This window comes from Mycteria americana, chromosome 18, assembly GCF_035582795.1.
Source record: "Mycteria americana isolate JAX WOST 10 ecotype Jacksonville Zoo and Gardens chromosome 18, USCA_MyAme_1.0, whole genome shotgun sequence".
NCBI classification, from domain to species: domain Eukaryota; kingdom Metazoa; phylum Chordata; class Aves; order Ciconiiformes; family Ciconiidae; genus Mycteria; species Mycteria americana.
In genome coordinates this window covers 8,633,984-8,661,144 of record NC_134382.1, presented here as the reverse complement: position 1 = coordinate 8,661,144, position 27,161 = coordinate 8,633,984, and the positions used below count along the sequence as shown (strand labels likewise).

The 27,161-nt window shown below is 51.0% G+C and overlaps 2 protein-coding genes across 3 annotated transcripts in view; both read right to left on the bottom strand.

The window, feature by feature from the left end:
- The window catches only part of LOC142418697 (ATPase family AAA domain-containing protein 3A-like), a 31,525-nt gene extending 27,182 nt beyond the window's left edge, over positions 1-4,343 (bottom strand). The window contains exons 1-5 of the mRNA XM_075520885.1: positions 4,076-4,343; positions 3,497-3,573; positions 2,766-2,867; positions 1,137-1,196; positions 702-771 (exon numbers count right to left, since the gene is read on the bottom strand). Of these exons, the coding sequence (XP_075377000.1) occupies positions 702-771; positions 1,137-1,196; positions 2,766-2,867; positions 3,497-3,573; positions 4,076-4,304 (538 nt within the window). The 5' untranslated portion in view covers positions 4,305-4,343. The remainder of the gene's footprint in view (positions 1-701; positions 772-1,136; positions 1,197-2,765; positions 2,868-3,496; positions 3,574-4,075) is intronic.
- Positions 4,344-6,212: 1,869 nt separating this feature from the next.
- On the bottom strand, positions 6,213-26,749 carry VWA1 (von Willebrand factor A domain containing 1). 2 transcript variants are annotated; one of them, XM_075520239.1, is made up of 7 exons: positions 26,381-26,749; positions 26,171-26,291; positions 17,396-17,959; positions 11,550-11,828; positions 10,242-10,514; positions 9,200-9,469; positions 6,213-8,526 (listed from the first exon to the last, which is right to left on the bottom strand). In XM_075520239.1, exons 1-7 carry the CDS (start codon positions 26,402-26,404, stop codon positions 8,492-8,494), a joined length of 1,566 nt encoding a protein of 521 aa, XP_075376354.1. In that variant the 5' UTR covers positions 26,405-26,749; the 3' UTR covers positions 6,213-8,491. The 2 variants fall into 2 exon arrangements, with proteins under 2 accessions (XP_075376354.1, XP_075376353.1); XM_075520238.1 differs by having other exon boundaries at positions 6,213-8,532; positions 26,381-26,747.
- Positions 26,750-27,161: the final 412 nt, after the last annotated feature.

The window sequence follows — 27,161 nt, the reverse complement described above, 5'->3', positions numbered from 1 at the left end:
TCCTACAGGGTTTCACCATTGAGCTTTGTCCTATGGTTGCTACAAGAGTTCCCTCAAAGATGCTGACAAACACCGAGAGTAAACTAGATGGCAGCAAGGAGCAGACAACATAGCAGTCCACGTCTGCGTACGGAGCAAACCAGCCTTCCGATGCCACTTGGTCACGCACAAATTGCCTTACATTCCCAAGACTTGTGCCCTAGTGGAGTTCCACTGGAGTTCTGCAAACCCAGTGATTCTGGCAATTCCACAACAATGAAAAGAAACAACGCAAGCTTCAGACTAAAACTTCACTACTCAGCTTTTATTTTCTACAGGAAACGGTGAACGGAGACTAGGTGACACAGATTCAACCATTCCTCCCAGGAGCTATTTTCTCTTCCCTCCTCAAAACTGGTTCTATTTTAGATTGTCCCAGTATAAAACCAGAATTTCAGTTGCTATATCAGGAGATGCTGACAGTTCATTGGGAAACCCAAGTACCACAGGGCAGACGTTTAGGAGTACAGCCACTTCTAAAACTAATCTTGGAAGCAATTGGTAGTTCTAGTACTACTGGGATTCACCCGTTACTTGCTGATATGACATTAACACATGACTGATGGAGCATCAACCAGTATGGACAAGGAGTCAAAGATCAGTACAGAGAATTCATCTGCCCACCCACTCTGTCACTAGCCAAAGAAAAACTACTAGCTTACCACGCCTCATGGCTTCCTGCTTCTGTACAGATTCTTCCTGCTTCCTCAGATTCTCTTCATTAGCAAGTTGCTACAGGCAGAGACGACAGCAGAAGATGCGTTAAAGTTGTAAGAACTCAGCCAAGTAAGTATTTGTGTAAACTTAACTACTACAAATGTTTTCAAGAAGCTAGTGCTCAGGTTGAAGTGCATTACTCCTCTCCCCATCTCCCAGATTCAGACTGTTAATCCCACGCTCCTAGCCGCTTTGTCCTAATTCCTGACCTTTGATTTGCTTGGCCACTGTGGATGCCAAGCAAATAGTACAGATGAAAGCACCTGTGCCTAGCATCGGCCATCTGGCCAGCACAACAGGGCACGGTTCCGGATCACCACTTTGACTTAAGAAAGCGACTACACAGTTCCCAGCTGGGTTAGAGAAGGAAGCTATCATACCTGCTGTCGCATCTGTTCATCGTAGCGCTGCCTTGCCAATTTGTCCTGGTATTGGGCTCGCTTAAAAAAAAAAAAAAAAAAAAAGGAGTATTAAGAATATAAAGATTAGGCATTTAAGAGAGAACCTAGTCCTAAGGGCAATGAGGTTTGGAACATGCAGGGGAAAAAAACAAAACAAAAAAACCCACACAAAGAAAAAAAATAATCCCGGGTTTGAATATGAACAGAGCAAAGTTTGGGGCAAACATCCCCAGCCAGCACCAAAAACGCCTCTATGCTGAGAAATCTATATAGCCTGACTTCACTTTAAGGTACCACAGATATAAAAACAGAGAACAAGTGTTCCTTGGCCCAGAAAAGGAGACTTTCTTTACTGGGAAAAACATGTTTTTCATGTTCTAAAACACATTACCTGGACTGGCGATTGCAAGCGATAGAACTGTCAAGATATGCTGCCTGTTGATGAGCTCAGATAAGCTCTGTTTCCGATTGATTTTCTCGTTCCTCATTAATTTCTCTCATCGATTTTCCACTGCAACTGGCAAATAAACCCATGTCATCTACACTCAACTGAAAGCAGTCTGAGAGCCCACATCCATCAGCAACGGGGACTCTGTACACGGGATGGTATTATTCTCTATTCCAAATACACAGCAGAACAGCTTGCAAGTTATCTCCTTAGCAACTGTAAAGCATGGCACTTCAGAGGTAAACCATGATCAAGTTTGCTTTGACTTCAAATGATGCCCTGTGGACTGCAAGAGTTCGAGAGCTAACTCATGAACAGAGCAAATGCCTGTGAAGCCTGCTTCCTGAGCCAGCCCCGTTCAAAGTCCAAACTCTGATGGGATAAAAAGCAACATGTGCCAAATAAGCAGTTTTAGCTATCTTCCCAAGCTAGATAATCAATTAGAATCAATCAATCCCCTAATTTCCTGCGCTCTCAAAGTAAAAAGCCACCATAGGTAAGCTATTAGCATAAAAGCTGGCTTACATTTCCCCCGATTTCAGCATTATCGCCACTTCAGTAACTCATGCTAAAACATACCAGAAAGCACCAGCATTGCTCACAACACAGCCTCTGCTAACGCTCAGATTTGCATCACTTCTCCTCTTAAGCTATTTTTTCCTGTCTGAAAGATCAAACTTGGAAGAAATGGGGTTGCAGGCTACTTAAGACTGAAATCCAAATAACTTAAGAGACATTTCATAGTCCAGGCTAACACGTATACTTGATAAGCCAGTAGTCTTCAACCTTTTAACACCATCAGCTAGACACAAACAAGTGTACCTCAGCACATTTAATAACACTTCCCTGAAAGCTCCTTTAAGAAAATTTCAAAGAGCACACAACAAGAGTAACCGCTACTACCGGTTCCTTTGGATGTTCAAGAATTTGGTAACAAAAGTTCAAGACGACAAAGCTGCGTCTAACTACAAATCAAGTCCAATATTACAAAGCCAGGGTAGAAGATGGGCTCAGTCTGTGAACTGCCTCACATCTATGGCTGCCTGCAATCCCCTTTCCCCCGCCCCCCCAAAAGGGGCAATTCGTGCATTGCTGCTTCTTCCATAAAGGAGGACGCAAACAAGGTCTCCCATCACTTGGCTTCCCCCTCATTCCCTTACTGCTTGATGCTGTTTTGTTTCTTCAGTGAGCGTTTTTCGTCTCTCTTCTGCTTGTACCCGTATCTGCTCATTCTTCAGTTGTTCTATGGCAGCTTCGTACTCCTATTAAGATAAAGAGATAAGCATCAGAAACGAGCTCAATGCGCCAGCCCATAGAGAAACGCTAGTGACATTTATATTCCAAGAAATCCCTCTGTAATCAGAGTGGTACCCTGCAAAGCTGACCAACGACACAAGAAAGCTAAAATACGATCATAAAATATGATTGTAAGAAATCTCATAAGTAGACATTTCACGATTAAATACAATTTATTTAAAAAAACCCAAACAAACCAACCAACACTCAAACAATCCCCAAATTCCTTTATAAAAGAAACAGAAGTCTGTTCTCCACTCAACTTTACAGTTCCCTGCAGAAAACCCTTGTCATTCCCTAAAAATGGTGGCGATATTCTAGGGGTTACAAAACCACTCGGGACATGCAAGTTGTAAACAAAGCCATAAAATATGTCTGAGGATAGGCCAAATCAGCTTGTACTTCACCTTCCAGAATTCCTTTTTTTTTTTTTTAAAGGCAAATAACTATTATTTGCTGAAGCTGAACAGCAACAAGACAAACTTAGCACCCTCTGCAGATTGCTAGAAAATGAGACTTTGACTTATGCCCCCCAGAAACCGGGCAGTTGCCTGAGGGGGGCTGGCTGTACACCCCACAACGAGTTCCAACGTACCTTGAGTTTTGCTTGCTGCTCCAGCTGCAAGGTCTGCTCTTGCATCTGGGCAAGACTAAGAGCATCTTTCGCATGGCCTGAAATCGACGGTGGAAAGAGGTTATCAACAGTCCAAAGGTCTTTTCTCAAGTAAGAAAGTGCTCGGTCTGTCCAATCCAAGCTGGCGCTGAGGCTGCCTAGCGCCCAGCTCCGAACCCGTACGTTCAACCCTCCCTGCGGACAGGCGCTCAGAAACCTCGGCACACCCGCGCCTGCAGCCAGCAGGTTTACCCCGCTGAGGAGCTGCTCCACCACCTTCCTCTCCCTTCGCAGGCCCCGGAGGCGGCGCTCAGAGGAAGCCAACGACCCGGAGGCCGACCTCGGGGCCCTGGCAAGGAGCAGCGGCGCCGGGCGAGCGCTGCAAGAGCCCGAGGCTGCCGCGGCCCTACCCGGCCCGGCGGGCGCACCCGCTCCGAGAAGGCGGGACCCGACAGGACGCGAGGTACCGACTATCGGCCGCGACCCCCGCCGCCAGACTGCGGGCGACGCGACCACGACCCCGACCCCGACCCCGGCCCCGGCCCCGGCCCCTCAACGCACGGGACGCGTCCAGCTCCCGCGCCGCCTTGGCCGCCCGCTCCAGGCCCGTGGGGTCGAAGTTGCTCCATTTGTCCTTGGGCGGTTGGCGGTCCCCGGCGCCGCCGCCCCCCGCCGCGCTCCCGCTCCCGCCGCCGCCGCCGCCCCCCGCGGCCGGCGGGAGGGAGAGAGCGGCCGCGTCCCCGCCGCCCGCCGGGGCCGCGCCGCGGTTCAGCCCGAAGAGCCACGACATGACGCCGCCGGCAGCAGGCGCGCACGCGGAGGACGCGCCGCTCCCCACACGCGTGCGCGGCGGCGGCGGGGGCGGCCTCCCATTGGGCCGGGCGCGGTCGCACGAAGTGCGTCACCCGCGGGACGCCCCGCCTCTGTCACTGTCACGCGTCTTCTGATTGACGGAACGACGCGGCGGGCTCGACCGAGTGGAATTCGATTGGCTGTGGAGTAGGCGAGTGGGCGGGACCGCTGGGGCTGGGGACGGGGAGCGGAGAAGGACAAACTAGGGCGGAGGCGTTCCGCCATAGCAACGGGAGTGTGGTGGCGTTGCTAAGGGGAATGGGGGGAAAAAACTAAATCTGCAGCGTGTATTGCGCTTGGGAATCTGCGCCCCATCAAGCAGCTTGCAAGGTGAAAGGCGGCAGGACAGCGGTTAGAAAGGGGAGTAGGGGAAAGAGGAAGGAAAGCAGCTGTAAAAGCCAGGAACAGCTCTAAAGCGCGCGTGCAAAACCATGCCGTTATTCATATTTTACCTGCGGTTTTCTAATTTACATTTTTAATTTCCCATCTAGGGTCAAAGAATATATATCGCGTCTTTAATAAAGATTCCGTTGCAGTACTGCCACGTACAAAAGGAGGAAGATGCCCGCTAACCCAGCCCCGATGCCTGCACCTGCAGGCTCTTTTCGGAGCACGCGTCACCGTCTGCCCGCTCCGCTTGTACGACCCCACCAGTTGTGTATCGGGTGGAATCTTTTCCTTCATCTTGGCAGCGGTAAAAACATTCCCCGACCCTTCACGCCTTGCCAGGGTGCATCTGCTGGCTCGTATTTCTTAGTGAAGCTGTCCGGGTTAAGCCTGTTTGTACCCGGCCCTCATCCTCTACAGCAAATTCAACGCCCTTCTGGCTGGCACTAGCCAAGTGCAGGTAAAACCTCCATATTGCTTGGGAAAATTAGCTAGCGCGTCTTAATTACAGTTGTACTCTGACATCTCGGTGAGCCTGGGGTATACGGAGGGGAAGGCTTGCAGGTAGTACACGCTTCAGAGCAAGTTTCTTCCAAGTGAACACAAACCCTCTAGCAAAATTCCGGCATTGGGGAACTATGCTGTTTTCCTTCAGAAAACCATTAGGTTTTCTGTTATCTGTCTAGAGAACAGATCAGCTGAGTGGGATAAGCACTCCAGTCCCTGACGGATCAGCACCTCCTGGAAGGTTGTGTTCAGAAACCCCATGGTGTCTTGGTACAGGACAGTAGGCGTCTTTGGATTACTGAAGAACGTGGGAACTCTCTCAGCAGGTCACACTAGCAACTCCGAGTTAAATCTTTAGTAATAGCCAACACCACACGCGTCAGAAGGTGCGAGGACCCTAAAGAAAACCTGGGAGCAGCTCAGCTACAAATGAAGCTCGCTGTAGTCCCCACACACAGAACTTAGCTCCCACTGGGAGCCCTGACGGTTTGTGCTCTCGTCCTGCATAGGTGTTTGGGTGTCATACCCGTTATATCAGTACGGATGAGATGCTTAAATAGCTCCAGAAACCATTAGGCTTTAGTTTAAAAAAAAAAAGTTGAATTAAACTTACCTGTCCAACTTAGAATTTTCATGTCTGTGAGTACTACCACTTCTGCCAAGATTTACGGGACATTTACTTTTGGCTCCTTGTAAAACAATTCTTACTGAAGCTGAGACATTATTGACACCGATATATTTCTACTTCTATATTTCTGACACTTTCTTGGGGGGGGGGGGGTAAAGTTCTTTGTAAACCAAACTATGAAGTCACGGGTGGAATGCTTGCTTTTCAGTCATTTAAAATTGAGATGAATACCAGCTTTTCAACCCATACCTCTCATTAGAACAAAAGCTACACTTAACAGACTTGCCCTTATTGACATCAAGAACAAAGTAAAGATTCGATAACTCTTGTATTGTATATTTAATGGTCTTCAAAAGGATGCATTACAGTTGGGGGGGGGATGACATGTTAATGTATTAGTAAACTACGCAGGGAGTTGTGCAAAATTAATTTCTGTCCTACAGCAAGAATGAACAAGATTATCTTATTGCATGAGAGATTCCAGAGGCTTTATCTTCCCCTCAGCACGGTCTCCATTAAGATTAATCAGTCACAAATGCACATTCCAAAGGAGACACAAATCATATGAAATCTTCTTATCGAGTTAATGAATGACTCACCTCCCTCCTATCCCTTCCTCCTGTACAAGACGACAGCCCAAGGCAAATGCTCCATAAACCTAGACGTGACGAATTCAGCACTCAGGAGACAAGGTCAGTGACAACGTTCCTCTCGGCTCCAGAAGGAGCTGTTTTAAGAAGTCCAGAAGCAGAGCTAAGAGAGGGTTTGCAGGATGCAGTGACACTGCATGAGGGCTCTCCAACATACGGCACAGCTTTAAAAAAAAAGTTCCACATGTAGGACAAATAAGCCATAAATTTAAAATAGAGCAAGCGTTACTGAGGGAAGGTGTTCCCACTGATGCTGGTTTTTGTTACCAGAAGAGTATATACATTTCTTTACAGCCCTAAGCCCTGAATTTTGGAACTGTGCTGCTCCAATGGCTTTGTCACTAGGTATTAAAATTGTCATCTTTTTTTTTTTTCCTAGCTCCCCTTTGAAAAGAGTAGCTTAGCGACAGCAAATTCAAGCCTTGAGCCAAAGGGAAAGAATCAGATTTACTCTTCTCCCCTAAAAAACCTGATTTTTAAGTGTAGCTCAAGCTTAGCACTGGGTGGAAGCCCAGGACAAGACACTAAAGATGTGCTAGGTGTTTTCAGAGTGCAGAGGATAGAGCTTGGAATGATAGTGCTGGAGACTTACTGTCCATAATTAGTCACAGAACAGGCTAATTAATCTCCGTATAGCTGCTCTGATAGCAGGACTCGCATCCAATTTGGTGAAACCGATGGCAGATATGCCACAGTAATTCAGCGGTCATGATCCAGGCAGTACTGCGCTGTTGTTTGGAGGTGCGTATTTGAACGAGAAACAAAAATAACTGCTTTAGGTGGTCGTGCTCTCTGGCTCTTCTTGACTCACTGCTGCTCCTTGAGCTCAGCTGAGGGCTGAGAGCTCTGGAGTAGAGTAACCTGCCGGGGAAGCAAATTCCCAAGTTTTTGAGTCTCCTGCTCTCTCAGGCCGATACCAAATCCCAAGGCAAATGACTTGGGGGAACTGAACCCTTCAAAGTCCATCTGGGATCTGTATGTCACTGAATTTAATACCAGTGCCAGGGGGAGAGCGGGACAGTGTCGATGAGACTCAAGAATTCAGCAGGCAGGCAGTGAGCAAACTTTTGTGCTAGAGCACTCTGACAGTGCTCACCAGCCCTGGCCCTGTCCTTCTGTTCACCGAGTTCACCGACCACGCTCTGCCATAAACCAAAGACCATCTGGGAACTCTAAAACAGCCCTCGCACTTTATAAAAGGCAGGATGTCTTCTATAACGTGTCTCCGTGTCCTGGCCAAAGGCCAAGTGGGTTAACAACTCTTTTCTTCCTCTTCTCAGAAATCCTGGTGGCTTTGACCCGATCTCCTCTGCATACCGTACATTTTTGTATTACATTATTCTTCTTTCTCCTAATGCTTTTCCCTTCCATCCCTGAGATGCTATACTTTTGGGATGCCTAATCTGAGCTACCTGCTGAGTACACTGCATGAGTTGGAGGAAAGCTGCTCTTTGTCAAGTGTGTCAGCTTCGACGGCTGTTGCCAGCAGGAATGGATTTGGCCGCGTGTAATCTTTCTCTGAGTGCAAGTACCCAGAACGAAAGGCCAGGGCAGTAAACAGCCAAGTCTTGAGCATGCTCATGAGCTGCAAAAAGAAAACGGTATCAACATTTAATAAATAGAGAACAGGCAGTAAGCAAGCAATAGTGAGGATTCATCACTTGGCCTTTTGTTTGTTACTTGTCAGGCATATTTATATAAGAGAGGGTACAGATTTGGGATCTATTGGTCGGCTTGGTTGTTCCATCCAGCCAAGCCAAACCTTTAAGCTTCGGGAGAACTCGGCTGAGGACAGGCTTTAGGCTTGACAACCAGGACACCTCAACGGACAGTGCAGGCTGGGAGATGATCGGTGAGCTTTCCGGTTTCCTCCCCTGACCCCTCCTTTTTGTCCAAGTCTTTGTCCAAGCAAGCTTCCTTGCTCTGCCGGGAATCAGTTCACTCCGGAGTCTGTCATGCTCTCTGTCTGTGCTTATATCCTCGGGCCTCTGTAGCTGGGAAGAACACAAAAAAGTATAATGTCAGCTTTATCCACCCATTCTCCAAATGGGACTGAGTCAGAGATCTCATCCCTGTGGTCATCTTCACTATCACTCCAGCCTCTTGCTGGGAAAAAGGCTGTGCTTCTGCGCTGTCGCACGGCTTCTTTTTGCTCTTACTTCACTTCAGCCTATCAAGAATCCCTTTGTGTTTCACGACAGTAAGCGGCTTCTGGGTAGCGGAGGGAGGAAAGCAGGCGTGTCGTGCCTTAGTAGCTGTGTTTAATAGTTAGCTTGTCCCTGCCACGTTGAAAAGTGAAGGGCAGCCAAGAGTTCACATGACTTTTAAACAGCGCTTCCAATGCTTTTAGCAGTCTTCCCACCCTTGTTAGCCCAAAGTAGTTGCAGGACTGTCTCTCCGCTGCACACTTTTTCTCCTGCCTGCAAACGTGACGCCACTAGGAGGAGTATTGCTCTTAAAAACGGGGGAAAAAGCCCATCTTGGGACAGTACCTTTTGGGCTGGTAGCTGTGATGAAGCCCTATTGGCAAGCTAGCTGATGAGCACAGAGCATTTCAGCCATGAGGGCTCCTCTGCGTTGGATCTCCAGCACCTCAGTGCCCTTCAGGACACCCTCCCTTGGCTAAAGTGCCCCAGGATTCTGCCCTGCACCCCGGCTCACCTGGCTGCACGCGCACCATGCGGCATAGCCCTTTGCCTGGCTGGTTCTTGTACATGGGCTTCACACACACTTTGTTAGTGGTGCCCGAAGCCAGGTCCGTGAGGAGCACGCTGTGGATCTGCGGCGAAACGCTGATGACAGATGAAGGGCCGGTTTGCCGCCGGCATCTGACTCTGTAACCAAGGACTTTCCCATCGGCAGAGTCCCAGGAGGCTTTCAGGGTGTTGGGGCCCATGTCTTCAAAGCGAAGGTGCCTCACTTTGGAGCCCTCTAGAGAAAGAAGATTCGTGTTACTGCGGGCCGTTTGTATGGAGTGATCCTTACCACCTGGCTCCTTCTTTCTCCTGAGGGCATTGCTGAGAAGGGGTTGCCAGCCAGCCTGCTGTTGTAGAGATGCAATAGCCCGTCACTCTACATCTCCGCACCGGAGGAGCTCAGCCTAATTAGTCCTTAACTTTGTCCTGGCACCAGCACAAAATACTTCTGTTGGCACTGTCAGGCACTGGCTGGCCACCTCCCGCACCCTCAGCTGCTGTCATTCTCTGAGCTCCTCACTCTTGAGTGCTGATAAGAGCTAGATTTCACCTCCTGCAGTATCTTTACAGGTCCCTCTTCAGAGCAGAAGCTTCTGCTGGTGAAATTTCCACCCCTCTGATGCTAAATCACACCAAAGAACAGACACTGAGGAGACAGGAGGGAAAGGCAGTTTTTCTTCTTTAGGGAGATTCAGGGATCTCCAAGTCTGTTCTCCTTGTGACTGCACCAGCAGCTTGGCAGTATGCACCCTGTAATAGCAGTCATACTGTGCCTGTCTGATTTTCTTTCAGTCCTATGCCTTCTACATCTGCTACATCCTAATGGCACATCATGTGCTGCTCATCGGAAGCTGCAGCTTTCCCCTTCTCTCATCCCTCCCCAGTAACTGGGCTGACCGAGTTCTCTGGCTTCACCTAGAGGCAGGCGATGGGTGCAAAGCAATAGGCACGCTCAGAGACTCCTCGTGCCCCTGTGGTTTCCTATCAGCAGGGTGCTGCTCACTCACCTTCCTGAGTGCACGCTTTAGCTGAGAGGGATTTCTCCTTGCCCGACTTGTAGATTGCGGTCACTGTCACTAGATAGGTTGTGTTGGGTGCCAGATTCTCCACCAAAGTGCCATTGTGCTTGCCATCCACCTCCAGCAGCTTCGCTGAGTTCCCAGGCAGCGGTCCGTACAGGATCTGATAGCCGATCACACTGTCCAGCGTAGGAGCCCAACTAACGTGGAAGCTGTGTGGCCCAGACTCCGAGATGAGAACCTGAGCTGGGCTTATTTCCTCTGAAAGCAATGTAAAAAGATGTGAATGAGTATGTAATTCAAGGCAGAAGAATGCTGTCAGAGGCGCATAATTGAGCTGCACTGTATTTGGCTTCCAGGAGGTGGAAGAAAATCCATCCAGCAAGTGGATGTCGATAGCCGTCCAAGTCAGCACAACCCAGCTCTGCCCTAAGAAAATGGTTTCTCTACTGGTGCAGCATAGAGTGGGCAAAACTACTCAGCCAAAACTGTTCTTGCATGCAGAAAATCAATACTGGATGCAAGTTCATCTTGACTTTGTCACCCCTGCTCAGATTTTCAGCGTGCCACTTTTTGGCATGTTGCTATCCAGCATAAATCCGAGTTATTCTGCTGGCCCAAATGACTAGTCTGCAGAGAGGGGCTGGCTTCTGCTCCGAGCGCTCCCCCTCTCCCTCCCTCTTACACAGGGGTTCCCCGTCAGCGATACACCTGCCTGGAGAAGCAGCACGCACCTTCAGGAGCATGGCTCCCCCCGGGCTGCACCTCCAGCCTCAGGTAGGAGGCAGGGATCTCCTTGTTCCCATAGCAGCCGCTCAAGCTACGAAGCTCAAAATTCCCCTTTGGCAGTAACCCGCACAAGGCAGCGCTGCTTCTGACCATCAGGCTGGGATAGTGAGTCAGGATGTGCAGCAGCCTGTGCTTTATCCCCAGTGGGCTCTGCACCTCCGCCCTGTTAAATACTTGCAAGCTGCAGCTCCTGCCCTCTTCTCCCAGGGCAGCGGGCTCTGCTTTCCTCCAGATTCATAGATTTTTAAGGTCGGGAGGGCATCTTATGACCATCAGACCTCATCCCCTGTCCTGGGCAGTCCAGAACATCTCTCTAAGGAAAGAGCTGCCAGCTGAGTGCCAGCATAAAGAAGCTCATTATGTTCTGTCTTGATCACAACCATCTGCCTCCTCCAATCAGACCACGAGGCTGTGGGATGCAGACCAAGGGCTGTCCCGTTTGCTTTATATACGTGAGGCTCAGCACAGTGGAGACTTCCCCCTCGGTCACGACTGTGCACATTTTACCTGCCAGTGTAGTAACCCTTGTCGTCTGGGGAGAGAAGTAGTGGACGTTGGATTCGGGAATGAGTGCCACCTCGTAAGTAGTTTCTGGTGCAAGGTTGCTTAGCATGAGGCTGGTGTGAGCCCCAGACACTTGCTTTGTCCGCTTCCTTGCTAGATCATCTATTGGGGCATACTCTAGGGTGTAGTAGCCAGTTTCTTGGGAGAGGAGCTTGGGCCACATCAGACGGAAGCTGCTTGAGGTGATATCTACTGCATGGAGCCGATTTGCTTGGATAACGTCTGGAAGAGAAACAGTAGCAAGAAATCACTACTGACTTTAATACACAGAACACAGCACATCTAAAATAGAGGCCCTTCTGGATGGGAGATGTAGCCTACAGCAACGCTGGATGAGAGCTGAAGTCACCTAGGTGTGGCCAAGCCCCTTCATAGCAATTCAGTGAACCAGGCCCTCTTTGAAAGGTTCAGGAGCACAAAACTAAATCCTTGAAGCCAAGCATAAAGCTAAAAAAACGTAAAACGTGTCAATGAGGCAGCAGCGTTTGGGTTTTCGCACCACTCCAATTTCTCAGACAAGACCCTTTCACTGAACAGAGCCTGCAAAGGAAATGAATATGTCCCAGCTGCCATGAGGTGGCATTTTGGCTAAAGCAATTGCTCAGGTATGTCTGCACAACAGGTTTCAACTCAAGAATACGACTGCACCTTGCCTCCGAGGCACCTCCAGCCTCAAACCAGTTTGCCACAAGCCTCCAAGCTGCTCTATAAAGCCCCAGCTTTCCCTCTCCATTCTCTCTGCCTTGTCCTCTGTGCTGAGGCCGAACGGTGCTGTGATCTGCTGTGGCAGAGAGGCCTGGCACAGCAGGAGCCATGCCCCTGCCCATCCAAGCCTGTTTTACGCCACCAAGAACGAATCTGGAGCCGTCCAGCAAGTTCTGGGCAGCCGCTACTGCCCGACAGATGTGTGGGAGTTACTGTGCCTGGCCAGGCAGGCAGCTTCCCACGCTCAGCAAGACATTACCACGTACCCAGCGTGGCAAGCAGCACTGGCACTGCCTGTGACAAAGCTGGAGAGAGAATTTGGGGCATCCAGGTTCCAAAAGTCCTGCGGTCAGTTCATCCCAAGCTCCCCGTGGAAATCACCTCCTAGTGAAACCAAACCACTACATTGTCATGTATGTGAAGCAGCCCAGAGCATGAAGAAATACATTTCTCCCTGCTCTCTGCCCGTAGCCAGTGGCCAGGAATTCAGGGCAGCAACTGGGGACTGCCCAGCATTTGCTGAGCCCCTGCGTTCATCCCAGCTGAAGTCACTCCCTGCCGCGTTTCACAGAGCTCCGTTGTTCTGTGACATTCAACGTTCAGAGCCACTCTTGTGCTGTCTCGCCGCTCTCTCCCCCTGCACAGAGGCTTCTCTTCAAGGCTTATGCCACCTTTGAAGTCTAGACCCCAGATGCCAGACGCTAATACCTCTTCTGATGCTCTGTAGTTCCCCCAGCTTCCTCTGCTACTTGACCCTTCCAACGTGCACGGCCTCCTGAGCCCATCTTGGGCAGAATTCCACAGTTCGCTGGTCTTCCAGAGGGGCCGAAACACACAGGACTTTGTTTCTAGCTCCGGGGAAGTGGCATACGAAGAGCTAAAGGGAGGCACAAGAGTCTGCCCAGACCTGCAAGAGAACAGGGGTAGCCTTGCACACTCAGGCTTGTTCTTTAACTGGGAGAAGATCAGCTCTCCTCCTCCGAGCTGCTCCGAGTCCCTGCCAGCTCCCCCGTACCAAATAAAGCAGCCTCAGTTTTTCCTCTGAGCTGTTTTTTGGCTCTCCCAGGCAGGCAGGCAGGAACATTTCCCTTCTCCATGCCCTGTCCCCGCGCGCTGCCAGCCAGCGGCACTCCACCCCATCGGAGCTTGGAGGAGGCAGAGGGTGGGAGGCAGCACCGCAGGGCCCGGGGCACTGCACCCTTCTGCGAGCCCCACAGCGACCAGTGGCCAAGCCACAAAGGAACAGCGAACAGACGAAAGGCCTCAGCACCAAAAGTCCTGCCAAAAGCTCAGGGAATGGAAATAAGTGAGCTTGGAGGCAAGGCTCAGGGACACTGCAAGTAAATCGGGCAGATTAAAGTGGCAGGGTGCAAGACCTGAGGGATGCGCTGCAGGAAGCCCACAGCAAATAGCTCTGCCCCTTGGTGCCAGATTACAGATGCCTTGAGCGTATAAAGAGGGCAATAAGCCCCAGAAAATAGCTGCCCGTGGTATGCTTCACAGCACCTCCTTGTTCCAAGTTCATCTCTTGTATTAGACCCAGGCAATGCCTTCCTAGCAACACTCAGAGGCGGTTTGGGACACACACTTGCCTTCCACCTCCTGCCTCTTGGTGACTCGAAACACGGTTTTGCAGCCACAAGTTTGCCGGCACCCCGTGAACGCTGGCGAGGTCAAGATTAGGCTGGCAGGAATGCTGCTGCTTTCATGACGTGTGTAAGAAATGCAGCCAGGCAGCAGATGAACCTGTTCTAGCCCTGGGTACATGATCCCCTCTCTGCAGAAGCTTCAGCTAGGACTTGGGACAAATCACTTCTGCTTTGTGGCTCTATTTCCCTACTTGGATATAGATGGGAGGAGGGTTCCGATTCTGGGAGGGGGAAACACACTTCTCCATTACCAGGGCGGACATTCAAGGTCTGAGATCACTCCCTCTGGTCGCCTGCTTATATTCAGTGCTAAGTGAGAACGTCAGAGGACTCCAGACTCAAAGCCTTCACTGCAGCACGAGTTACCCAGGACCTTGTTTCAGATCAGAAATGGGTTGCCCTGCATGCGAAGCGGCTGATGTTTTGTGACTGCTGGGCAGGTGGGCTCCTGCAGAACTTGGCTCAGAAGATGGTGCCGAAGGATGAAACAAGTCAGCAGTTGTCAGTTCAGCTCACTGAGTGGAGAGCAAGTGAACAGAACAGAACCTGATCTCATCTCAAAGGAATGCCTTGGTTTCACAATATTTGAAGGTCCGTCCCCAGAAGGAGGGCACCAAATGCCATACATTGGGTGCATAATATATAAGGTGCAACGGAAGAAGCCTGAGCTAGAGTCCCCTTTCCTTCACACTAGGAAAGGCAGAGGTATTTGCCAGGAGCCAGCTGTGGCTGTGGCCGTAGCCGGGCTGGCTGGGAACCGTAGCCTGCTGCATTCTGCAGACTCATTGTGTCAGGACTACGTGCCAAGGAAAAAGAGGAGGAGTGAACATACACATCCATCCACAGTCCCCGTCTTGCACCCTTCTGCGTAGTAGCGTTACTGGAACTATTTCAGGTCCAAGAAGCAGTAAGAGTGAGGCACCTTCCTCTCCTCTCCCTGTCCAAGTAGCGGCGGTCTTGCTGTCTGGGACTGAAAACCCTTGCTGCGAACTCCAGACTCGGCCCTGACGGTGCATTGTGTTATTTGTCTGCTCAGAGCTCTGATCAAATTTCTGAAGGCAAAGAAAACACTTCTTCACTGAGCAACCCCTACGTAAAGGTGTCTACCTTCGTATAGCGAGGTACGGCTGCAGGGACTGAACTGTTCCATGGAGGGTTCTCAGCCTACCTGAGACAAGAGCAACTTGGTAGCCAGGGACCATTGTGTTCGAGTAGCTATGAAGCAGGCATGAAACGCCCCATTCCTGGATAGGAGGTGAAGGGAGGAGAGCAACTCTTGACAAAAGCTTGTTTGTGCATCTACAAAAGGCTTTTAAAAAACAGTAGCAAGAGATGAAAAGATAGCCGTGATAATAAAACCAGTCTGGGCCGTTCCAGAGTTGGAAAGGCCTAATTCCTGCCTGCCAGGGATCCTGTCTGTCCCTGCTACCCCAGGGGCCAGCAGCAGGAAGGGTGGTGGTGAGGGCTGCCTCCTCCAGGCAGGGAAGAGTGGACCTAAGTGGCTTTATTAAGGCTAACTCAGGTGATGTTACCAATGTCTGGTGTTTTGCTTAAAGCACCAGCCCCTGGATTCATGTGGGAATCTCACCTTCCATTAAAACCCCAGACTAGTAACTTTTAGACCTGGTGGATGCCCAGAACGCTGCCCTCAGGCACGGAGTATTTACTACCTTTGCAGATCTTACGACCTTCAAGACAGTCTTGTGCTGCAAGGCTATGCAGGTGATTTCTCATTTTGGGATGCTATTTTATACCATCTGGATTCAGGATGCACTGGAAGCCGAAACAGCCACTTGAAACGAAACATCTGGGGGTGTGTGTGGCATCTGGTACAGCAGAAGGGCTGCTGGTACTGCCCCGTACTCGTACAGGAGAGAGGTGGATGATTGGAGAACATAGTCCCTGTGTGTGATTTGTTAAATCATCATGGTTGCAAATAGAAAGAAATTGCTACATACAGAGGATTCTGTGGAAAGGGGTTACTTGGACACTCCAAAGACAGCTCTAACCAACTCACATAGCAGAAGCCAAATGAGGAATTAAAACAGGATTTCCAAGGGAGAGAGAACCTCCAGAAAATGAATGGAAAGTCTGCAGAGTCATAGTAACTCACTCAGCTTTCCAAACAAATCCGGAGTCATCTGGGAGGCTGAGGCAAAACCCCTGCTTCGCAATCACGGGCACTCCCACCCTGATGGTATTCAAGAACTGCAAAAAGAACATGCATTGTGCAGTGCAGCATGTGGATTAGCATGAGATTTTCCTCTTGGCTTCCAAATGCCTGTCTTCTGGCCCAGATTATGGCTTTGGGTCTCCTCAGACCCTTTCCTGGATGTTTTAGAAAAGAGGACTGCTGAAAAATGAAATCTTCTGTCTGTTCCTGCTCTCTGCACAGCAACCGCCACAACCGTGCTAGCAACAAAGAGGTAGCACTTGGCCTGCTAAGCCTAACAAGTTAGGGCTGGGATTTTCTTCCAAGGGCTGTACTAGCCAAGTCAGGCTATAGATCTGGAGGTTGTGGAACACGTTACAACAGGGGATTTATGGAACAAAAAACATTCCTCTCCTACAGTCTTAATGCTGATCGCGAGCACCATCCTTAATTGCTCTTTGTAAGAGAACAACAACTGCCAGCCACTTGTTGGCAGGAGTTAGATATCCCAGCGCGTGCCAGCCATTGTGCCTGCACATGACGGTATGTGTGGGACGTCAGATCTACCCTAGACAAGAGTTTGAGGGAGCCGACAGGACCAAACCCTTCCCAGGCATACGCATCCCATTTTGTGTACGCAATGTGTTCAACCCATCGGTGTCCTCCGCCTCCATCAGATGGCACAGAGCCAGACAGCATTTTAGAGAGAGGAAAAAAAAATTCACTTTGAATGCGAAAATCAAATTCAAGGGGCTTAGGCACCTTGCTCCCACAGACAGCAGCCTCTTACTGCAGTTAAATCCTTGCCTCTTTGGGAAGCCTTTGGTTAACAATTAACCCGTGCAGGTTGGGGGCGTTTTCATGCTACGCTTGAATTGTACGGATGTCTGTGACCTGCGTGATTCATTTCAACGTCTTGTGGGCTTTTAAGGAATCCAGATAATATGCTGCCTGAGCCTCCTTCCGTCCCTCACAACTGAACAACTCATTGCAAACACAAGTTCATCTCACTAACGGGTCTGCAGAAGGGAATTTGTCCCATTCGGTCATGGGACCTTCCAAGAGGAAGAGAGATGTTTGTCCCAGACCTCCTAAAAGCCTTGGTTTATACTTGGACCTGTGGCATTGTGGACAAAGCACCTCAGTTTGCAAGGGCAGCAGCTGTGGGTCAGGAGGACCATTGGCTTTAGGGGATTCTCACCGTGCCTGCCCTGCAGAGCCAGGCATTAACTCATTGAGCCCTGTTGCAAACTCCCAGTGACCACAGCCCAACCCCACGGTACCTAGGATAGCATCTCGAAGCTCCTTTGTGATGATGGGTAGGTCATCAACATCCACAAAGTGCAGGTGCTTCTCAGGAGGCTGGCTGGCAGCAGCAGAGAGTTCCAGGTAATTCCCCCGTCCAGTGCTGACAATGAAGACCGTTACTCCCATGTCCTTCAGGAGCTGCATGGGTTCAGAGATGTCATCAGTGGAGAAACCGTCGGTCACCCAAACCAGTACCTTGGGCACATCTGGCCGGGCACCAGCTTCAGCACTGAAGAACTTCTCCTTGGCGTAGGAGAGCGCTTTGCCTGTGTTAGTGTCGCCCATGAGCTGTCGAGTGTCCCGGATGGCTTGTTGCAGAGTCCCACTAGACAGGTACCGGTCAAAAGGGAACTCCATGGTGGGCGTAGTGCTGATGTGGATGATGCTGGTCTGGACATCTTTGGGGCCAAAGCTGAAAGGTTGCACAAGGTCCCACATGAATTCCTTGACCCTGGAAAACTCATAGTAGGAGACGCTGCCAGAGCTGTCCAGCAAGAAAAGGAGGTCCCCCTCTGAATTGGAAATAGACGGCTGGGGACCTAGCAGGGGAAGAGAGAGGGAGGTGCGTTAGTGGAATGACGCGAGCCCATACCTGCACAGCCATCTGCTAGGAAAGCTTGGTTGCCTTGTGCCAAATCTCAGAATTCAGTGAGAATTTTGCTGGGTAGAGACCTCAGGATTTGCCCATTATTATTATTATTATTATTATTATTATTATTATTATTATTATTATTATTATCTAGTGTGAGGGCTCCTGGGCTTTATTCTCAGTCCTGCTGTCAACTGTCCAGGAACTTCTCACCCACCTCCCTAGCACCCTGTCTTCCCTCACTGGACAGCTTTGCTTAGACTCACCTGTCTGATCACAACTGTTCTTGGCGAACACTTTGAGATGCTAACGTTGAAGTGTTAGCCAGAGGTCCGCCTGTGATCGTTCACAAACTGAGTTCTCTTAGCACCTTTTGGTTTAAAGTACATTGCCAAAAAAGCTGTTTCTGTTGCGAACAGAAAACGGGTTCCTAAGTTCTCTGAGGTCCAAGAACCTGAAGTGGTTACAGGATCGCAAAGAGCAAGAGGAAAAAAGTTCATGAGACCCCTCCCACCCCCCCACTGAATAACAGGATTGTGACCTGTGGTGGACTATTTGTCTCCCACTGCTTTCGTTGGGGTCAGTCTCCCTTGGGGACGTCACAGCTGCTCAGCCTGATCTGGGCCCTGCCCAAGAGGGTCACTGCAAGGAGAGAAGCCAAAGCACTGCAGCGGAGCTGGAAAGAGCTTTTGGAGGCCCTGGAGGACAGCAGCCTCGTGCCGATCTGCCCAGCCGCGGGACCCTCTCAGCAGCACGCTCCAAACACACCACCTACCCCGCAGGGTTTCACGTTGGCCAAGAGGGTAAGGGACACGCAAGGGAACAGTTGGAAGACCTCAGCGACACAGCAGCAGCAGCCCCGAGCACCGGTGGTGTGCTTGGTCCGTGGTCGTGAACAATGGCACGACGTCCAAGCACGCAAGCGTCGCAGCTGCCGTACTGCACGTGCTTTGGTCGGCTGAGACGGGCAATAGAGGCTCACAGTAAACAAAGGCGTCAGCACATCTCAGCCCTGCTGTGTGCCAAGAGCCAGAGGTCAAGCTGCAAAGGCCAATGCCGCAGACAAAGTTTGGCCTTTTGGAGCTCGCTCCTTTTCCGTGTTCTGCACCTCACCTAGACCCATCACCATTCCACGGAGGTAAGGCTGGAGATGCACCTCAGCCAGCTGCTGTGGTGAGCTCTCCAGGAGCGGGGAGAGGAGCTCCCCCTGCCTGCATTGGCTCCCTGCTCCCCAGGCTTTGTTGCCAACTTTGTTTTAAAGTCACATTTTACACATTTGCAAAGGTAGAGACAGCAAGGAGGAGCGATAGTTACTTTTTTTCCTCCTTTCCATTCACGTGCATGATCCCTACTGTTCAAGGAGCTCCTTGGATGCCCGGAACAGACCCCATGTCTCAGAGGGAAAAGACCAGTCATGGGAGAGGAAAGGCAGGCCAAAAGACTGAAAAACTGGGATGAAATATGCCTGAATTTAGCCTAGCGCCTGACTTCTGAGAAAATACAGCTCCTCATGGAATGAGGGCGGGATGAACGCCTGCTACTCCTCTGGTCCAAATTCAGTCAAGATGCATAACAGGTGGGAGCAGGAAACGCCATCGCAGCAGTGAAGGGAAGTACTTTCCCTGGACACTAATCTCATCCCTCGTTCTTAGGTCCTGCACAAGGACAGGGGGCTGGAACAGAGCAAGGAGCCAACACAGGCAGGGCAGCAGAGATGCCCCGGACCTGACGCTGCAGGGGCAATGGGAGCTGCTGAGCACACCCCACGCTACGCTCACGCGGGATCTGCAAGCACCGCACAGGCTTCTGAAACCTCACGCCAGTCTTCCCAGGCAGATGTTATTAACCCATTACGGACAAACTGAAAGGGAAGCGGAAAGAGGCAGGAGCTCAGCCACAGGAATCGGGGTAGAGCTGAAAGTACAAGCCGCAAGTCCTGGATCCTGCTCTCACTGCTGCAGACAAAACGCCTCTGAGCCACCTCAGCTTGCACTGACACCTCTTGTTATGCAACGCCAGGCTGATCCCGAGTACTTTCTGCTCCAGGCTGGAGGTGGACACGTTCCAGGAGCTGGGAACATCGCTCACCAGCCGGAGCCAGCAGGTCAGTCGTGCCCCGTGCCAAGGAGCAGCCTCCGCCGTCCAGAGCTGCTGCCCTGGGCCGATGCGCAGCAGTCCCAGAGAAAGCAGCAAAGTGCTGATCGCAAGACCGAGAGCGACGGCCAACGTCGGGAGCAACTTTTGGGCCTAAACCAACTTACAGGTTTATCCCATCTTATGACAATGGCAGTGCCTGGAAGAAAAATGAGCTGTATTTGGAAAAGAATGAAATGATAAAGAAACTTGATGAGAAAAACTGCTGGCTCCGCTGTCCCAGGAGAGGTGGCTGATTCTCACAGCTGGCTGCCTCTCAGTTCAAAGGCTACGGTCCACACAAGACTGGCAGAAAGCTCCCTGATTTATACCACCGTTGGCAGGAAAGTCTGGAGTGGAGGGACTCCTCCCTAGATCACTTTTTAAAAGCTGGGCTAATTTGATGTTTTCTTGCTCTTCTGAATACATGTTGACCTCCTTTCCCAGACAGGCTTAGGAGCAGGAGGGAAAGGGCTGCACAGACCCATTTGTGCAGAAGAAGGCAATATGTCAGGAAGAACGTGCTTCTGAGGGTGTGGCCTGGAGTCCCACTCCATTTGACTCATTTTCTTACCATTCCAATTAAACTGCAGTGTGGGAAGCACGAACACATAGGGGATTCCTCCTTCTACCACTCTTAGAGCTTGGGAGATTTACAATAGCTGGAATGTCAATAATGAATTTGGAATTCTTTTAACCATCACCCTGCTTTCTGACAGCTTTTGAGGTGCAAGAAGGGAGAAGAAGCCTTGGACCAGAGATTCCTGCCTGCCCATTTAGGCTCCTCTATCAGTGAAGGGATCAGGAACGTGGGGTGGCCAAGCAACGCGGGCTCCGGAGCACAGATGGACTTGGTGCAGCACACGGCGGTTGAGTGCTGGAGCCACGGGTGGGAGCCAAAACCACAAGGCAGTAGACAGCTGAATGGAAAGGCTCCTGTAAAATTAATTGCTCCAAGGAGACAGCTCATGCAAACAGCCCTCCCCCTGCAGAAAGCCATGTCAAGGCAGGCCCAGAGGTAGCAATGAGCCTGGCAGAGGTGAGCAGGGAGTTGCTAAGCCCCCCCTGGGGCACTACTCCAAGAGGCAGATATGAGGTGGCAAAATCAAGAGGAGGGAAAGGACCAGGGCAGGGGAACGGTGAGTGGGTACGAGGGGTCCATTACACGTCCTGACAGTGAAACCTAACGACCTGAGCACAGAAAAGATCACGAACCAGCAAGAGCACAGCCATTCAGCGTACAACACAAGGGGCTCCAGGGGGGAAACAGAAGGCGGAGAAGTGGTTCAGGCTTGAGCCACAGGGGACTTGATCCTCTTTGCCCAGTCTTCATTTGGACAGTCTTTACCCTGCTATTTCTTTCCCTCACTGGGTACGGCTCAGATGCCTGCCTCTGCAACCAGGGTGTGAGTGCCTGGGTCTGTCCCATGGCAGGAGTGTTCATGTCCGGAACGTCACGGGGAGGAACACCGGAGAAAGGGCCAGCTGCGCTGGATGGGGGACAGAAGGGACACGTGTGAGTCAGGACCGCACTTACTGCGTGTGTTCCAGTATAGGTGTGCACTGGAAGAAAGCCAGAGCGCTTGCACGCGTGGTCTGTAAACGTCCAAATAAGCATGCTGCCTACAAATCACTGTGCTGCTACAGAGACCACGGCAGCGCAGGAACCAGCTCCTGTAGTAGGGGCTGGCTGAGATGGCAGAGGCATGCCAGATCTCCTGAGCCAACAGGAGAAATGAGACGGAGCCTTCAGAAATGGAGAACATTAAAGTTACTTGCAGGTGACTAAGCAAGAGACGGTGGGAGGCGGCAGGAGTGGGACCTGCAATCCCCGTGGCTTACAGCCGATTCTGCATGACCCAGCACAACTCAGCCCTGCGCTGCAGACACACACACCCAGCGACTTGGCATTCAGAGCTGAGCAGAAAATAAAAGTGAAGTCCAGTAAGCTTTCCTGCTTGCCCATAGCAACGTGCAATTTCATCACCACATCACGCAGGAGAGCTGAACCCGTGACCTACAGGTCCCTGCCGCTGGTTCCTAGAGCTCCCTACCTCCCGTCGGCGTCCCAGCAGGGCAGAGCAACAAGGACTTTGTTTAGAGCTTCTGGCTGCGTGAAGCAAGTCAAACACAAGTAGCCGCGGCTCTCTGCTTTCCCCTCCACTGGAAGAAGTACAAGCCACTTACTCGGCTGGCAAGCCATAGCGAGAGATCTTGGCAACATGATTGCCACCTCCCCGGAGGAAATCACGTCTTCTCCCCTCTGCTCCTCACCAGTTTGAGGAGTGTCGCTCCTTTCCAGGGAGTGTGAAAGCTTCTGACCCCGGCAGGGCAGGGATCAATGGCCAGAGGACATTGCTCGCAAGTGGTAAACAAGGTCGCATGCACTGGCACGCGATGGAGGGGAATTCGGAATTCACCACGAGGGAGCAGATGCAAGCGAAATCCCACTACTGCCAGAACTACCTGCATGGGGGAACACATGGGTGAAAACCAGCATGGGACATCTGCTCAAGAGAAGAACGTCAAAGGAGAGTCAAGAGCCATGCCCCCGCCAAATTGCACTCCTGCCTGTACCCTGCAGCTCTGGGGCACCAAGAGAGCTGGGCACAACGTTAACGTCCTTTAAACACTGCTTTGAGCCGTCGTACGCTGCTGGAAACGGCTGTGTTAATTAGGAGGCTCTGCAGGAAGAGCTACAGCTGGACACGGCAGTGTTCTGCTGGAGGGTAGAAAGCATTGGCTACCACAACTGGGGAACAAAAGCACCGTGACACTGGTGGGCAGGTATATATTCTGGAGCTGAAGGGGTTGTCTGTGGGTGGAGCAGGAGGCTAATCCTTCATACAGGCACATACCATCACCGTTACCTCTACTTAACACTCAGCCCTGCAGAAGATGGAAACAAATTCCTCCCATTTAGATTTTGTCAGCAGAAAGGATCCATTAAAAAAAAAAAATAAAAAAAAAATCTAGGCAAAGGATCTCACTACATCAGGAGCGTGGCAATGCTTATAAAGTGACTGGACGCTCCATCATCCTTCCCTTCAGGTTTAGGTTTCCAATTCCCTCATCTTTCTTCCTGTTCTTTGTCCTTCATCCAATCTAAACATGCCATCCATGCCAGAGGTGGGGCTGTGATCTGTTACCAGTAAATCCCTGCCTTACGCAAGCAGCTGCTGTTTTCAAGCAGTTTCCCTGCTTTCCAGCAAAAGAAGGTCGGCTGTGTGGCCAGATGCCAAATGAAGATTTCTCACTTTCAGCGGGATTTCTGAGAGAAGGGGCATCCGTTAGCACCTCCCTGCCTCCTGAACTGTCAAGGCCTTTCCTTCTGAAGAGCTGAGGATTAACTCTGCAGACCTCGAATCGTTGCTGCTCCTGGGCTCTACGGAAGCCTAGGGAACAACGGAGGACACATGGCAGTATCCTCTGGTCACCCTCTAGCTGATACGTGGCCCGTAGACACAGATCAGTCACGCAAAGTAGTGTTTTGAAGGGATTGGTACGGGAGCAAAACGTCACCGTGGAGTCACAGTGCTGCCTATTTAAACACTTAGCTTTTCCAGGAGAAAAACAGCCGGTCAGACTTCCCTGTCTTACAGCGAGATGCTGACAGGAGACATCCGCTTCAAGAGTTCCCTGCACTCTCAGCTGGGACCTGAACACATGCCTGAATGACATGGGACTTGGAGCTTGTAGAGCAGAAAGGATTTAACAGCCAAAAAAAGATCACGTCCTGTCTTGGTTAGCTACGTTTGAAATTCCATGTTTGTCTTCCCTTCTCACTGTTTAGCCATTCAAGGAAAAAAGTTCTGCTATGAGTAGAGCCAGGTTTGGAGGCTGAGGAACGCCGTCTGTGCTTCCCTGTGGCCCCTGGGACCACAGTGAGGGGCAGGAGGAGAAAGGCACCGCCGCTCCCAGAAAGAGATGTATCCCACCGAGCCACCCAGGAGTAAAACACACACCTAAAACCATGTCAGAGAGAGGCCTGTGCCATGGGAGACTGCTAGATCACCTGCATATTTAAGGAGCTGAGCCCCACCAAGCAAAATATACTTGTGTGACTGAAAGCCCAAACTGCCTGTGCAGGTTCCAGCTCGTCCATGCCACAGATTACAGGCTGTGGGTTGAGGAACGGCCCTTCAGACAAATTCCTCTGGCAGGAAGGAAGCTGGGTTGCCATCTCTTGTGATCTTTTCAGGAGTTTCATTATCTCTGCTGTTTTATTTAGAGCCTCAAGAGTCCTGGAATCGTGGAATTATGCCAGGTACTGAGCTGTGCTTCAGAGGTCAGTAAGTGCAGGGCCCTCTACAAAGTGCGTATGGATGGGCCGTGTCTTTATTCTTCACTTGCTTCACCCACAGGGACAGCAACATCCCCATCATTTTCTGCTGATGCTAGTCCAGAATAACCAGGTAATGACAACCTGAGTTTCATTTATCAAAGCCCAAACTATCAAATGGTCGTCCCTTATACTGATGCAACAGAGATCTGAATCTGGACCCAAAGAGGAAAGTGGTGGAACTGGTCATGCGATGCTCTGCCTTGACTTTGCTCCTTGGTGCACTAAGTCAATAGCCATTGCCCTGAAAAAGCTAGTCGTTCCTGAGCATGTAGGAGCACCACTGGCCACCCCGTAGCTTACTCACTTTGCCCACTGCGGCTGAGAATAAAGCCACAATCATCCGCATTCGGTCAGGTCCCTAGGAAACGGAGTATGAACACGCATCCCTACCTCTCAAACAGTTCCTCTCACCGTGGGATCACGGCACGCCACCATAGCACTCCAGACAAGAGCTAGCCCGTGCCCAGGAGCCCTGCCAGACCGGCTGTTTGCTCAAGGTGCTTTAGGGAGCGCCTAGGAGGCACCCACATCAAAGCTGCTGGGGTGCGGGCACCTTGCCGACCAGCAGGTTCATTTCCTCTATGGGTGCTTGGCGGCGTGCGAGCCAAAGTCAGCATGTCAATAACTTTGCCTCTGGAGCAAGGCACGATCCTTCCAGAAAGCCACGGCTTGCTTTTTCACATACCCTGAAGCTCTGAGCATTGTTTTAGCCTGGTTTGGGGAACTGCCACATACCGGGTTTGGGGAACTGCCACTCCCATGGCAGCAGAAATGCGTGACAACAGGCATAACTGCTGCCTGCGTGGACATCGAGCACTGTGACAATGCCAGAGGCAGCCGTACCATTCCTGAACCGGCCTGTGTCACTGAGGGACAGAATCCAGGACCCTGCAAAGGGACCTGAGCAATAGACAGTCTGCCCTGCCTACCACAAGCAGAGTCAGGACCTCCTGTCCAGGTAGACAAGAGCTTCACGTCTCCTTTCACACCGGATTACATTTCCCAGGTGCAGTGAAAACCAGATGCAGCCCGCAGTAGCCCTGCAGTCAAAGAAGAGAACCTTTTTCTACTTGTGAACACAAGGCAGAACAAAAGTAATTGCATCAGCTTAGCCGTCGCGACGCGGGCTGTCTTCTGCCCAGCACCACAGCGCGGGACCCAGAAAGGAGACTTTCATCTCCTCCACGTCCCTTTCCCCGCTGTCAGTTCTGTGAGACTGACCCATACTCATTTTCCCTGAACAGTATCCAAGAGAAAGCATTTTAAAGAGGAAATACAACGGCTGAATTACAGAGATTAGCGAGAGAACAAGACGACAGGTATAGCATCAATCACTGTTTTTACTTCTCCTAATCGATGTGCCTCAGTACATCGGTAACAGTGAGGAGTCAGGACTTTTTCCCGTATGATTGCACTCAACTCTGCAAGTTTCTGAAACAGTTTCTTTTCCGCTACTGGAAACAAGCAAGATAGAATTTCTTTCTAATATGGCAATTTTAGAAAAGTTTTTTGTTTGTTTTGTCCTTGTGCCAGCAAAGTAACACACCAGTATAACTCTACACCTAAAGCAGCAGTATAACTTCAGCTTTTTCTCTGAAAAGGTTTTATGAGAAGCTCTAAGGACCAGGAGGTATCAAATGGGGGAAGGTAGCAAGGGAATGCCTTGCCTTTTCAGGCACTCACCTCTCCCAGGTGTGTTCTGTCCCACGGCAAACTGCAGCCACAGACCAAGAGAAAGCACTGTCTCGGCCAACATAGCAAAGTCTGGTCCTGGGCAAACTACCTTAAATCCAAAAGCTCGGCTCTGTGAAGGCAGATGAAAGGCTTAAGATCAGTCATATTACATGCAAGGATCCACCAGATCCCAGGGTGCCACTTCTACGCTGCTCATGCCTTGAGATCCGACTGCTTCTTCATGTGTGTTTTGCTGGGCTGTGGTGTAAGCTCTGGCTCCTGCAGGCAATTTTCCTTCTTCCCCCCCCCCCGCTCCTTTTAAAGTCATAAATCCATCTTGACAGGCATAGCTGGAAGAGAGGCACACACAGCACTCCTGCTGCTGTTCCTCTCCCGAGTTAAACTCGCCCCTGGAGTGTGGATTCAATTGCAGGCAGCCTGCGTGCAGCTGGGCTGGTTTGAAAAATATATCCCTATAGATAAAACTTTGGCCCTGCAAGACGCTGGCAGCAGTCCAACAACCAGGGGGGAAGAAAAAAAAAAGCTCAGAGAAATCCAAAGCTGCTCCGCTCTGGAATGAACTAGAAGAAGGAAAAACACGTATATAGAGGAAAGAAAAAGTAGAAAGGCTGGGGAGCTGCCCTGCCCTGGGAATATTGGCTAATCTTCTGGGAGGAGGCAGGCTGAGCGTTGCCCAGGTCCTAGCGCGACCCAGCCTGTGTCCCTTCCCCGGGGCTGCCCCACGGCCCGGGGCCGAACACGAGGGGTCCCCACACCGCCCCGCCTCACCCTGCAGAAGAGCCGGTGCAGAAGTCGCCCAGAACCGCAGAGCCTGCGGGGAGCAAACCCTGCCGAGATGGGGAGCAACCCCTGCCCAAGTGGGGAGCAACCCCTGCCCAGGTGGGAGCAACCCCTGCCCAGGTGGGGAGCAACCCCTGCCCAAGTGGGGAGCAACCCCTGCCCAGGTGGGAGCAACCCCTGCCCAGGTGGGGAGCAACCC

What these genes read in the sequence shown, in the direction of transcription:
- VWA1 (XM_075520238.1), bottom strand. Translation starts at nt 26,404, where the DNA reads ATGAAGAAGCAGTCGGATCTCAAG. An exon ending in TAAAGCGTGCACTCAGGAAG is followed by an intron (nt 9,470 to 10,241) that starts GTGAGTGAGCAG and finishes TTCTTTCTCTAG; the next exon opens with AGGGCTCCAAAGTGAGGCAC. An exon ending in CATGGTGCGCGTGCAGCCAG is followed by an intron (nt 8,533 to 9,199) that starts GTGAGCCGGGGT and finishes TGTTCTTCCCAG; the next exon opens with CTACAGAGGCCCGAGGATAT.